Source organism: Pholcus phalangioides, unplaced genomic scaffold (genome assembly GCF_987345545.1).
Source record: "Pholcus phalangioides strain wild (caught in Gottingen) unplaced genomic scaffold, Ppha-v1.0 ptg000029l_1, whole genome shotgun sequence".
Classification (NCBI taxonomy): domain Eukaryota; kingdom Metazoa; phylum Arthropoda; class Arachnida; order Araneae; family Pholcidae; genus Pholcus; species Pholcus phalangioides.
The window spans coordinates 3,351,294-3,365,831 of NW_028301619.1; the positions used below are offsets into that span (position 1 = coordinate 3,351,294).

At 33.3% G+C, this 14,538-nt stretch overlaps 1 protein-coding gene across 2 annotated transcripts in view; it reads left to right on the forward strand.

Annotated features, from left to right (window-relative positions):
- The window catches only part of mgl (low-density lipoprotein receptor-related protein megalin), a 425,733-nt gene that overhangs the window by 315,174 nt on the left and 96,021 nt on the right, over positions 1-14,538 (forward strand). For both annotated transcript variants that reach the window (XM_089252561.1, XM_089252562.1), the window contains 4 exons: positions 2,846-3,355; positions 4,556-4,814; positions 8,304-8,432; positions 9,786-9,962. In XM_089252561.1, the coding sequence (XP_089108687.1) occupies positions 2,846-3,355; positions 4,556-4,814; positions 8,304-8,432; positions 9,786-9,962 (1,075 nt within the window). The remainder of the gene's footprint in view (positions 1-2,845; positions 3,356-4,555; positions 4,815-8,303; positions 8,433-9,785; positions 9,963-14,538) is intronic.

The following is a 14,538-nucleotide window of genomic DNA, read 5'->3' on the forward strand; positions in this document are numbered from 1 at the left end:
AGAACATGTCCCCATTCAAACTCATCTTATAAAAAATATCTTATCAAATATTATCGTCCAAAACGTTTTAACCACTCATTTAGGATAATGAATTATGGACAATGACATTTAGAAATCTTACTTCTTAAGTTGTTCAGCGATTTCTTCGACCATAGGTTCAGATATTGACAATTTTTGATATACACTGAAACCTGTTTTTGTGTGATTTTTTTTTGTGCGGTATATGAAAATTTCAATCAAATTAGAACATAATTGATGAAGTTATCAATAAAAAAAATTAGTAGGTTTGATCGGCCATTTAGTTTTTTTGGTTTTTGATATTTCATCACATAACTGGTGTCAGCCAATTACATTACATATGTATTTAAGTATATAATCACATTATTTAATTGACGTCCTTCAAAGTGCTTTCATGTTCCTGGACCATTAAGATAAGCCATCATTTCAAAGCGTAAATTAAAGGTAAATTTATTATTTTTTCCATTTAGATATAAATTTTTAGGATTTTTATTTTATTTTTCGACATAATCCCTGAAAATGAATAATGGCAAAAACAAAGCGAAGAGAAAGGCAATTTCCTTAGAAACTAAGACTACGATTTTAAAACAAATAGCAGAAGGTGAAGGATCCACAACTGTTGGTAAAGAATTCGGATTAGGTGAATCCACTATAAGAGGCATACAAAAACGTTTTGTATGTGTAAAATAATTACGTATGTAAATAAAATATTTAAAAATGTTCGCATGTGTATTTTCTAAATCAGATTCCAAAAGGTTTGCTAGATTCCAAGTATCTGCCAAGCAGGGCCGCAACTAGGGGGTTGCAGGTGGGTCTGGTGCCCCGGGAGCTGTACTAGAGGGGACAAAAATTTCACTCTTTAATCACTCCTTCAATATTATGAGGGGGGCACTAAAATGCATTTTGTTGCCCCGGCTGACCAAGCATCTAGTTGCGGCCCTGCTGCCAAGCCTCGTGCCTTGATTTCATTTAAAAAAGCAATTCCTAGTTATGTCGTAAGGTTTTGAGTTATTTTCTATGTGAGACTTTTTTTATGCGGTCCCTATCCACCGCATAAAAAAAAAACTTTTTAAATGTGTTGCGGAAAATATTTTTTATAGCTACTCGTGAAGTTTTGTGCGTTTTTTTTTTATGCGGTCTCTATCCACCGCACAAAAACAGGTTTGAGTGTACACCATATGTTTGCTTCTTTTCTAATATCCCACCTATACACCTGTTGCTTTCACAGCTTTCCACCATACAAGAAAATTGTTTTCACGAGTAATTCAATTTTTTTCACTAGTAGTAGTTTCTTTGCTTGTCCCGTAAATCATCACAGCTTGTTTTCGCATCCACACCATACAGGAGCATAGACAGTACAGAGGTCGGGGATAGGGTTGTGATCCACTATTCATGAAAAATTGTATCATTAGCAGGGCGAAAGTAGACAATTTCCACGATCATCATGCACACTCTCTCATTGAACCCCCATCCCCCGCCCGTTCACAGGGCTGGCGTCCGCACCTTTTATTCACTGTGACGCAGATTTGCATGCGGTTTCTTCTTCCCAAGGTTACATTTGCATGCATGGTGTTCTTTTTCTCTCGATAAATTTCAACAGGAATGCCGTTTTTTTTATTAAGAAAGAGATTATTATAAGATATTATTATAAGATATTATAATAAGATATTTTTCTTGTTGATGTCCACCATTTTTACACTAAGTTAAATTATTCCATACATTTGCTAGCTTCTATTTGATTTTGAATAATCAATCATAAAAATAGATAAAAAATTTAATTGCCTTTATTATCTTACCAAGATGTAAGATTATTTTTTTAACAAATGTGTGCTTAAAAATTTCACTTCCTCCTACCCCAGAGACAAAACCGCTACCCAGAAAAAAAATTCTTTTAGCTTTAACAGTTTTTTTTTCCAATAATGAACTAACATGACTCATTCTATATTAGATAAGTGTCCATTTGAGAGAGGTTTATCATTACAATGGTTTAGACAACTAGCTTATTTAAACTTATTAAGCAACTGACATTATTTTGATTTATGTCACCATCTGCTCTTCAGTGTCAGTGTATATGAGCTAGGTCTGTTATATAATTACTGTTTATTTTTTTAATTCTCTTTTTTTTTGCATATGCAAATTATATTATGCAAATTCTATAAAAATTCATTCACACATCTATTTTGGATCTAAAATGTTGAAATTTATTTTCCATACAGTTTTCCATCTTTTTGCGCATAACTTTCTATTTTAGCATTAAAAAGATTCTTTGAAATCACCAGCTTTATTGAAAGCTTGTATTTTTATATTGAGATTTTTGCTGAATATTACGATTCTACTTCTACATCTCATCATATTACTTGTAAAAATTAACCAGAATTTTTTAGTCAATTTGTAAATTATTGAATTTTCTAGTTGCTAAGTATAGTAACATAAAATATCATTATTCAGTGTTGTAGAATAGGAGTTAGTGATATTTTACTCTCTAAGCGGCATAGTAGAAATCACTATACCCCCCCCCCCTTTAAAATACCAAATTTTTTGTAATAAAGTACGCTTCCTTTCGATTTTCAGCAGGTGCAAACTAAGGAGTATAGGGGAAAGTGTTCTAAACTGAAAAATTAACTTCACAAAGTGTCTGGTCTTGTCAATGCTAAAATAAGATGCCTTTAAGGAAGTGAGATACCTTGTCAATGTTGCTTAAAGGGTTAATTGATGAATGAAGTGGTCCCTGCTTTCATTTTGGATATGAAAAATCTTTCTGTGTATCTGAGATTGTTTGGTAATGCATTTGTTATATTCAGTCACAACTTTATTTTCTCCTACTTAGCTTTCCGTAATTGTACTTCTAATGAGTTCACCTGTCGAAATGCTAAATGTATTCGGAAGATGTATCATTGTGATGGGGAAGATGATTGTGGTGATGGAAGTGATGAACTTGCTAAAGATTGTGCATCTGAAGTGCCAACTTGTTCAGGTGCTCAATTCAAATGCAAAAATGGACAGTGTATACTTTATGAACGAGTTTGTAATAAGCAGTTGGATTGCACAGATGGCTCTGATGAACCACCTCATTGTCATATAGATGAATGTGCCAAAGTTGAAAGCAATCAGTGTGAACACAAATGTGTTAATACTTTAACCAGTTTCTATTGTGAGTGCAATGATGGCTATGTACTTATGAGTGATAAAAAAGCATGTAAAGATATAAATGAATGTGCAGTCAAACCTGAAGTATGTACCCAATATTGCTTCAACACCCCAGGGTCTTACTACTGCAAATGTAATGAAACTTTTTACGAGAGAGAAGTTGATGGACGCAATTGCAAACGCAAAGATAGTAAGTGCTCTTTTTCATTTGAATTAATTTTACAATGTACTGCTAAAAATGCCTGTTGCCTAGGAAAATCTGTAACTGCAAAAAATTATACAGTGAAAATCCTATATATATATATATAAACAACTATATAAAAATATTACTCTCTGGACCCTATATATCCACTTTCTAGTATTAATATAAACAGTCTATCTATAGCAATAATTCCTCTGCAGCGATACATTTCTCTGGTACCTTGATTATCATTTTATAGATGTTTCACTGTAGTAGTGAGGGTGTATATTTATTATCATGTTTTTAAATCTTTGTCTTCATGGTTCAGACTAGCAAAATAAATATAATTATGAAACTTGGAACTTCCTGAAACTTTTTTGATAATCAATTCGAAAACAAAATTGATGTATTTTCAGGTATGCTTTAAAGTCATTTTAGGACGTTCTTAGTACAGAATGCCAGAAATCATTTTAAAATTCTCATGAAAATTTTTGTGAAGGATAAGAAACAGATTCAAAGAACTTATCAAATCATTAGAGCTCTATCAATTTTCTTTGATTATATCCATATCTAATGGTTGGAGTTCTGAAGCAGAATTTTGCATAAAATTACCAAATTGCTACTAGCTTTCTAATGTGTAGATTCTCAGTTATACATTTCAAATTCACTCTGTAATTCATGAATTTTTTTAAAAATAATTTTTAATTCAGTACGTTTAACCATATTTTTACTGTGGCAGTTCGCCATTATTTTTTACCTGGTTCTTAATCAGAAATTTGCCATTTTAACTATCATGTTTTTTATTTAAAATATGCCACTTGTCTTTACGGACAAGAACACAAGAAGTTAAAATTAATTAATTAATTTTTTCTGATGTCAATGAAATAAAACAATTTTGACTATCCATTGGTTGTAGCTTAATAGCAACACAATATGTTAAAGGATGGCTCTAATAGGCAATGAACAGAACATGGGGGGGGGTGCTATGTTTGCTCTGTAGCCTTTTTATTCAAGCAATTTTGAGAGTTTCTGAACATCACCAGCATTTTTATTTGGATAGTATTTAACACCAATTTTATTTTTTCTACTCAGAATCAATATCAACTTCGTGAGTCATAAAGATTGAAAACACTGGTCTGTGTGATGTATTTTGTGATTTGTTTATATAAAAAACTGTTTAGCTAATTTTACTTTGTTTTGATTTTTCAGATATTGAGCCATGGCTAATATTCAGTAATCGTTATTATCTTCGCAATATGAGTACAAATGGACGAATGTATAATCTCATCAAGATGGATTTGAGGAATGTTGTTGCTTTAGATTTTGATTATAGTGAGAATCGTCTTTATTTCTGTGATGTTGGAAATAAAACCATCAGCCGAATTTTTATCAATGGAACAGGAGAAGAAGCTATTGTCAGACATGATACCCAAGGTCTTGAAGGTCTTGCAGTGGATTGGGTTACAAAGTAATTTTTTTGCATTTGCTTGTTATAATCAAAAAAATAAGTCAGTAATTTTTTTATATGCCATAGATAAGCTTACCTGCTGCTTCAAGTAAAGCTACCAATCAGGCCTATCATTTGGGGGTCAGGGAGCAGCGCCCCCCCCCCTGGCTTTTGAAAATACACTAAAAATGATATATATATATATATATATATATATACATACATTGAGTACATGTCTTTGCCCCCCTGGAAAAAGTTGAAATGATTGCTCTGCAATCAGTAAAATTGAGCCATCTTAAGTTTTCTCACTATTTTTCACTAAATTTCTTTCAACCCTCAAAGGTTGTTATTTAAAACCAGCTTTTTTTTGAGAAGAAAGTGCTTGGTTTCTTTAAAGTGGTTTTTCATGAAAACCAAAGTAATTAAGAGAAATCCCATTGCACATCTGTGAAATAACACCTGAAGTAACAACCCAATCTGTGCCCAGATGGCAAAATATCAAAAGTCACTTTTCCAAAAAAATTGAGTTGTTCACATTCCAGTGTCTCATTGGTAAAAATTTTGGAAGGTGACAAAAGGAAGTCTTTTTCTTTCAGTTTATGAGAAAACAAGGGAGGCAAATTGTAATAAGTCATAAAGCCACAGTATCACATTTTGGCAAAATATTGTTTACAAATTTGCCAATGTGATATTTTGAAAAAGTGACTTATAACATTTTGCCATTTGAGCACAGTAATTCTCCATAGTATTATTTTCCTTTGTAAGGAAGAGTTCTTATCATTATTATTATTTTTTGAAAGTTTGCCTGTCTATTTTCTCAATAGCTAATAAATATATTACCAATCAATCTGGATTCTCATGAAAACCCAAATGCTTAAAATGCTATGGTCATTTAAAAAATATGTTATTTTGATAACATTCGTTGAAATTAATTGCATTTTATCATTATTAAAATTGTGTTGCACCCATTCAAAAGTTCATATTATAATGAAGATTCTCTAAACATAGTTCTTTTTTGACAATTTATAAAACTACAATATTCATTAGTAGGATTTCCACATTCCGAACATTTTGGAGTGTGGGAATCAGGAATGGGAAATCATATTTCCCGAGAATTCAGGAGATCACTTATTCACAGTTGAACTCCATTTATGCGGCTCTAATTTGAAATATGTTCTCATTTATACAACGTTTATATTTGGCTTCAATTATTCGTTACGCTTTTTAATATTAAAATATTTCATTTATGCATCACATAATTTCACTGCGTTTTCACTCCAACTCGAATCCCAAATTTTGGCAGAAGAGTCATTTCACTCAATTGATGTACGTGGGAATTTTTTGAAATGTCACTTATTAACATATCGTGCATATAAAACACTGCACAATTAGACAAATATATTTAATACACATTAGATTTTGATTTATAACCCTTAACAATAAATAACAAAATAGAATATTAAAATTTTGCAGTGATACAGTCAATAGAATTTTAGAAATCATGTTTCAAACGCAAGTAAAATGCCAGAAATAACATTCTTCGTAGAACGGCTTCAAAATTTTTATTCACAAATTTCTTAATGTAAAAATGCAACTCAAAAGTAGACGTAAATTTGGTTCTAAGCATCATATAAACAAAATTAGGTCCGGTTTAGAATTACAAAAAATAGGGACTTTCATAAAAAATGGAAAAAAACAAACTATATTTTCCTTCAAAATGAGGTTTTAAATGCAGTCGTATACCTTAGTTAATATAAATACCTTCTATTGCTTTAAAATATTTTTCCAAGGTGAGTAATTCAAAATATCTTGGGGAGAGAATTTTTCTACAGTTATCAAATGACATTTTACCTTTTTTTTTTATGTTTCTTATTTTGAGTATTATAAATGTCTATGCTGGATGTAAAGGGCACTATGTCCATTTTTGTCAATACTAGGATAACGCTAATTATTTTGCAGTCCTTTCGTTACGCTACACATAGGTATAGGGACACTAAATCCTTTTTAAAATAACTAATAGATATATTAACACAAATGAGCTCCATAGACAAGAGAGATAGACATACTGTATTAAAAAAAAGTTTGTTTGCACCTAAAACAAGAGAGTTGAACAACTTGTAAAATTTCTGTAAAATTCTAAAAATTTTACAACTCCTGTAAAATTTCCCTTTTGTCACATGATGCCTTTTCCTCCAGCATACAAAAATTCAGACTGAGGAAAGAAAATAAAAAGCTACATATCTTACCTATTCTATAGCTTCAGTTCCACATACACTTATCACCAGGGCTGGAACTAGAGGGGGCAACTGCCCGGGATGGCAAAATTTAGAGGACACAGTTTTAGGTGGGGGACAAAGCACACCATTATAGAATTATCAAACTCTAACATTGTAGGGTTGGCAAAAATCCTAGTTATGGCCCTGCTTGCCACTATAGTATTTTCATAATTATACTGATCAAATGTTTATGCATCCCTTTGATAAAAATAATTATTCATATGTTTTTTTTTTTTTGCTCAAAATAACAACTAGAGAATTTCTCCAGATTTCATTTCTGAATCTTCAAGTCCCCAATTTTCATACTGAACTCTTAGGCACCACGTCAAAGGCGTTGATTTGTTTTTCCATGTAATCACAAGTCATGATAAAAAAATTTCACAGTGTTGAGTTGTTTCCATTAAAGACTATTGGCTAACTTCCTTAAAAAGTGTGGCTCTCTCCAAAATATCCCTTCCAAGATAGACAGCACCGTCCCCTCTTTTTTTTCCAAAATTTTTAGAGTTGTAGTACAATCATGAACAAGTTATTCTCCCACTTGTATAATAGTGTTTTCGGCATTTAAAAAGTGGACAAGGGTCACCCCACTTTAAAAAAAAGTAAACAAAAAATTCCAGAATCACTCTTTCTCCCCTATAGTAGTGTTGATGTTTTGGACCCTTGTCTAGCTGTGCATTTTCATCTTGTACTGATCTTTATCCGTCTTGATGATTTCTTGAAAGACAGGGTTTGTTATACCATGGCTATATAATGTATAGCCCCTGTATTCTTCACATTTTTGTTCTCTCTACTTACAATTGTGAAATTGCCTGTCATTGGGATGTGAACAGGAAAGTAAAATTAATCTAAGAAATCACAAAAGGCAGGATGCTTTCTAGGAGAGTATCTCTTTCTACTTAAACGCTTCTTTTCAGATGTTATCTCTATTTATGTGTTGCAACAGCATTTTTCCCAAATTCTCTGGAATTTTTCTCAGGATTTTAGGAACGAGAAATCGTAAAAAATTCCAGAGAATGGGTGAGCAGATCACCCAGAATTATCAGCCAGAAACCCTATTCATTAGTAAAACCTGTTTTTTTCTCAGTTTGATTAACCATTATTTTAAAACCAAAAGAATAGTCAATAAATACTCACAGAACTGTGGTATTGGTCAATCGGTTATCAATTTAAACTTGATTAACTACTTTATTATGAGACTTTTATACTATCTATAAGCTTTTGTTGTATTTATTAGGAAAATTTATTGGTTGGATCGCACTACAAAGCAGCTTGATGTTGCAGAAGTTGATGGCACAAATAGAAAAACATTGTTATCTAAAGGAATATCAGACCCTCGTGCTATTGCAGTTCATCCAGGCATAGGGTACATTTCTGTCTACTTTCTTAAACTAGTTTAAGTTAGATATGTTTTGTATTATAAACTATAACAAATTTAATGTTTTTGATTTAATAATTCAAATAAGGTGTCCTTGCATTTGATTGGTTCTGTAAAATAATTGCATAAAACGAAATTGAGTAAAGTGAGGTGAATTTTATATGAGTACAGTAGGGATAGGGAGTTTTTTTCAGAAGAATAAAAAAATGAAACTAAACTCCAAAATAAATCAGCAATAAAATAAATTTATGTATGAGCATGAATTAGTCAATAATTCAAACCTCAGGCATGTCAACATTAGCATGAATCTTCTCAATTTTGATGAATGCTGACTTTTACCAGGGGTGAGCACCTCCCCATATCCTCCAGACTGCATAACCATAGTCCGATCTGTTTTTAGCAGAGCTCCTTTAGCTCCTAGGATGAGACTGCAAAAATGCATCCTGTACATGAAAAACATTATTGGTGCATGTGCAGAGGCGCATTTATAATTTTGCTACCTGTGGGCTACACAAACTTTGCCGTCCTTCTCCCAGGCTTTGATTTTCGTGACTTCTCTTTCCTCAAATTCGCCACCCTGTCTCCACACATTGTTATTGTTATTATCTTGACACACCGGAGCTGATGGGTGTCTGTGTCTCATGTCGTGGAGGTGATTCTAATTACGTTATAATTTAATTAAATATCTTCAATCCAATTAAAATTAAATTTTACTTCTGAACATCTTGGGGTCATCAATACTTTATACAACATCAAAAAACGTCAGTATAATTGTAAATTAGCATATCAATTTCACTCATTAGAATTTTGTTAATCATTTTAGATTAAAATTTATGACTTAGCTCCTATACCTTTCTCAGGTTTTTGGTTACTGCATAAACTAGTAAATTACATTGATAAAGGCATTTTCCCAATTTCTTCAATGCAAGCCTTTGCAGTTGATGACTTAAAATCATAAAAACTAGTTTGTGATTCAGTTGTGCTGCTAAAAAAACCTTTTGAATCAGACTGAACCTTTTTTTTTTTTTTTTTTAATGTTGATTTTTATTTTAGTGAGTTTCTGCCAAAAGAACATTATAATATTGAAAAAAGGAAAAATCTGTACTGTGTGTGTTAAAGTTTTCAAATTTTAAAAATCAAGTTAAATTAGAAGACAAAAAATATTGAAATTTTGTGAAAATAGAATAAACTGATTTTGATTATTTTTCATTTTGAGAAGAAATAACTTCTTGTGTAAAAATTATTTTTGTAGGTTTAGCTCTCATATGCTTAATCTGCATTTGTGATCTAATAACAAACAACACTATAAACCTTGGTGATTTGAATTTTTATATTTTTTAGATATTTGTATTTCACTGACTGGGGCCATCATGCTTACATTGCACGCATGGGAATGGATGGCAGCAACTTTTCACGCATAGTTTTGTATGAAGATAAACTGGTCTGGCCAAATGCTTTAACAATTGATTACTTTAGTGACAAAATATTTTGGGCTGATGCACATTTGGACTATATAGAGTGAGTATTTTACATAGTTTGTAAGTTTGTTAACTTTCAGTAATAAGTGTAAGTCACTCCGTGATTATGGGTTATTATGATGGCTTCCCAGCAGGAAAGCTTCCATGACCACACAGTTGCAAACTAGTGGTTGGCCAAAGCTGGTTTTCTGTGATTTTCTAACTTTTAGATGGTTTTAATTAGTTGCTCTCTTTAAAAAAATGTCTCACAAGGAGAGCAGCAGACCTGCAATATGAAACATAACACATACAAAAGCAAATTTACGTATATCATCATTTCTCACTTTTAACATGGAAGATAGATGACAAGACTGAACGTTCATGCTACAGAGACTTATACATTAGGAAAGGAATATTTTTGGCATGTACCTCGTCGTATAAATCAAACATTTTAATTTAGTATGGAAGGAACTAACTGTGAAGGGAGGTTGCTGCCTATGGATGTATCATGTTTTTGTGTATTTAAGTATTCGGTAACTCATTTGCACTGTATTCAAAATTCAAATATCCCATGAGACACATCTCATGCTTAGATTTAATTTCCCTATGATAGCAGAAGAATACACAAAATTCTTATAAAATAAACCAATACAATTTTATTACTGAATCTTTGCATGCATATCAATGAATTGCATGCATATCTTCACTATTATTAGTACTAAAGTACATTTGTTAAGCATACCAAATTGCAAAAATAGTCTTCTAAATTCAGAGCAACAACTCCTTTTGCCCTCACTGAAGCACACAACACTTTTTTTGTAACTTTTTTATTGCGTATAAAAAGAATGTGTATTGGAAAGTTGGCCCACATTTGCTTCCATTCTCATGGAAATCTTGCACGTTAAAAATGTTCCTGGCAACTGTATGGTCTGCAGCCAGTACTGTGCAATGTTCATTCTGAAGTCAGTGTAGTGTGTGTTTTTCTTTCCTATTATGGTACGATACATAGAGGGGCCCCCACTTGTCCTACCTTCCTACTTTTTCGTAAAATGTCATACTTTTGTCCTACTTTCTCGGTATTGTTCTAATGTTTAGTTTTTGTCTCACTTTTCCTACCTTTTTACCAAATCCTATCTTCATAATTCATGTAATTGGCTTTAATTGAGCAGGGAATCATTGATATATTGCTAAATAGTGCAAATGTTGTAGATTGCAATTAATAATTCTGCCAAAGCAGAAATTGTATCGTTTTCAAGGTTATTTGGGAGTTTATGTGGACCATTTGGTTTATTAATTTTTCTTTTGTGTAATTAGGGAGTTGTTGTCCTGCTTTTTCTTACTTTTTCTAATTTTTTGAGTGGGAGCCATGTACATAGCGAAAGAACTGAAATGCACTTGGGGTGCTTAGTAATTACATTTGTCACTTTCTTTATATTTCTCTCAAATGTCATCACTGACACTAAAACTTTCTTCAGGCTAAATTTCATTTTCAGAAAAACCACTACTGTTAATGTTGCTGACTGCAAAAGTTTTTGTTATACAGTGAAACCTTGCTACAATGATACTCAATATAATAATAAATCTCTCTACAACAATATTTTTTCTAATCTTATTTGGAATCGCCTATAGTCTAATGTTAAACTCCTGTTAAATGATATCCCCCTCTACAACAATATATTTTATAGATTTTGAAATCGCTGCAAAGATATTTTTTATGTTTTGCTGAAAATCAGCTTCAATATATTTTTAAATTCTTCTGTTTTTGTTCTTTCAAGGGTGTTTATTGGCATTGGTATTTTACACTATCTATCCTCCAAAAGTATTAATGAAGTTACTGTGAAGCTGTTTTCCATGTAGCACACAAAAGTGCTGTGCGATAAATCTCTACAGTGTGGAATAATTAACTGAATATTATTAATCAACTAATCAATTATAGTTTTTTATTGTGAATAAATAATTTTCAATGCATTTTTTATAGTGGTATGTTATGGTAGCAATGCCAATTCAGAAGAGATGCCAATAACAGCATAAATTTGGTGGTGATTGATGATAATGCTACCTCTTAATGAAACAATAACCTCTCTACAGCAATATTTTTCTTGGTCCACAGAGATCTTGTATCAAGGTTTCATTGTACTTCTCAGTCATTCTTCTTCATCACTATAATATCTTCCACCCATCGTGGTACCTACCAAAGCCAGTGAAAAATAGAGTAAAAAAATTTGTTTTGTTCTTTCCATCTAGATCCAGGTTTTTAACTTTTTGTCCTCCACAGATTTCTTGTGCTTATAAAATGAAGGCCACAGACCCTTTACAAAATAAGATTTGGTATATACAGTAGCAATGTAAAAACAATGAATTCATAAACCCTTTAAGCAACACAGCAGAAATCCCTGAAGCCAATTCAAAATGACATATCTGTTTTTTAATGAAGTAAGCTTTCCCTCCGAATTTCAGCAGGTACCAACTAAAGGGTATAGGGAAAAGTGTTCCATAGAGAAATCAACTTTACAAAATATCTGGGTTTGTCGATGCTGATAAGAGAGGCTTTTGAGGAGGTGGGACATTTTGTCAATGCTGCTTAAAGAGAGATTTTTCTTGTACCATAATATACCAAAGAAAGAGCCTTATCTGTACATCAAGGTGAACTTGGAAAAAATGTTAGTTGTCTCCACCAGGAATTGAACCCAGTTTTCGTGTAATTTTTGTCCAGATTGCATGAGAATCAGAGATTAGTTCTTGGCAGAGACAGAAAATGTTTTTTTTTCTGAATTCACCTCAGCCATAATGTACAAAAAAGTGTTTTCTTGATGAGTTAATTGTTTTTTCACTCAAGTTAAGGGAAGCCCCCTAAAATCTTTCCAAGCACCTCTAGTCTAGACACAATGAGTTTATACAGACTATAGAAAATACACACTTCAAATACATCAGCGCTTCTTATTTTAAATAAGTACAAATGATATCTACAAGATGACATTAGAACTACAAACATAAATATTGAACACTGACACATTGCAAACTAGTCTTGTCATTTGATTTGATTCACTTTTCATTACACTAAAAAATATAGTTCTACCCTATCTCATCAAATGATGCAAATGGGTTAATGCACTTCACTTCAATTTACTTAAGAGGAGTAACAGTTCTACACTATGCACATGCTCACTGTCAAAAGATGGCATCACTTTTTAACTGGCTGATGTTAAGATGAATTTAGGAAAGAGAGAAAATTGAACTGCCCTTGCAGGGAATCAAACCAACATCCTCTCACTTTCCGGGTTAGTACCCTAGCCCACTAGACTATAAAGGCAACGAATATCTCAATCTTTCCTTAGAGCTCATGTGCAGTGAATAGGACAGTACAAGGATGGTTGGACGTATTTCAGGCCAAGCTCACAATTGCTGATGCTGCCACCAGATGGCAACTTATCAAAGGATGAGATCACTCTTCGCTATCCATATGAAGGTTTTTAACAAATAGCTGATACGAAGATTAATTTAGTAAAGAGAGAAAACTTGACTACTCTTCCGGGTCTAGTGGTCTAGATTGCTCACGCGGAAAGTAAGAAGACATGGATTCGATTCCCAGCAAGAGAAGTCCAACTGTCTATGTATGGTCCCATTCAGCGCACACAAGCTGTAAGATTGAGATATTCGTAGCCTTTGTAGTGTAGTGGTCTAGAGCAGTGGTTCTCGACCCGGGACGATATGGCCCCCTAGTGGTACTGGGATACTTTAAGGGGGGCCAGGGAAGAAAATGGTGAAAGGGGCCATGACAGGGGGTTTGGAGGGCTGCAGAGAGCTGAGAAGAAAAATTAAGGTGTGAAGAAATAAAGCTTTTATATTAGTGACTACGCACTTACAGAATCCAACAAAACCACCCATAAAACTAGGGCCGTCTTAAGGCATGGACCCACCCTGGCCTCACCGCCTACATTTTACAGCATGTTCCCTAGGATAGGGTTTTTCACAGGTCCCCGGCTAGATTTTTCACAGAACCCCTCCCCCCATATGAAATTATAGAATGAAAAAACAATCAGGATGATGAAAACCATATCAGGCCCCGGGTTGCAGCTCTGTCAGTCCCACTCTTGTGAGAGGTCATGCCCGGGGTCTCATGTCCATAAGTGACCCCACCCCTCATGATATTTTGTATAGTACAATAAATTTTGAAAATAAGTAGGAAATATGTAGGCTGTTTATTTCCAGCTACGTATGGGACTACCATAGTATCACTTTGCCTAAGGGGCCCATGATGTTGAGACGGTCCTGAATATAACTCGGACTATTGGGGAGCTCAATACATTCTAGACCAGTGGTCTGTGGGGGCCAATCTTCTTTGCAAAATTTTCGTCCAGTTTAAATTCACTGAGAAAAAATCAATTCAATATGTATAAAAGACCTTGCCTCTAGATGAGGGTTGAAGACTCTGGGTAAGATAGGGGAGCCACGAGAAAAAAAAATGCTTCAAAGGGGGCCACAGGCAAAACAAGGTTAAGAAACGCTGATCTAGAGCACTCACCTGGAAAGTGAGAGGACGTGAGTTTGATTCCCCATAGGGGCAGTTGAATTTTCTCTCTTACCTAAATTCATCTTCGTATCAGCCAGTTGTTAAAAATCTTCATACTCACTAATCT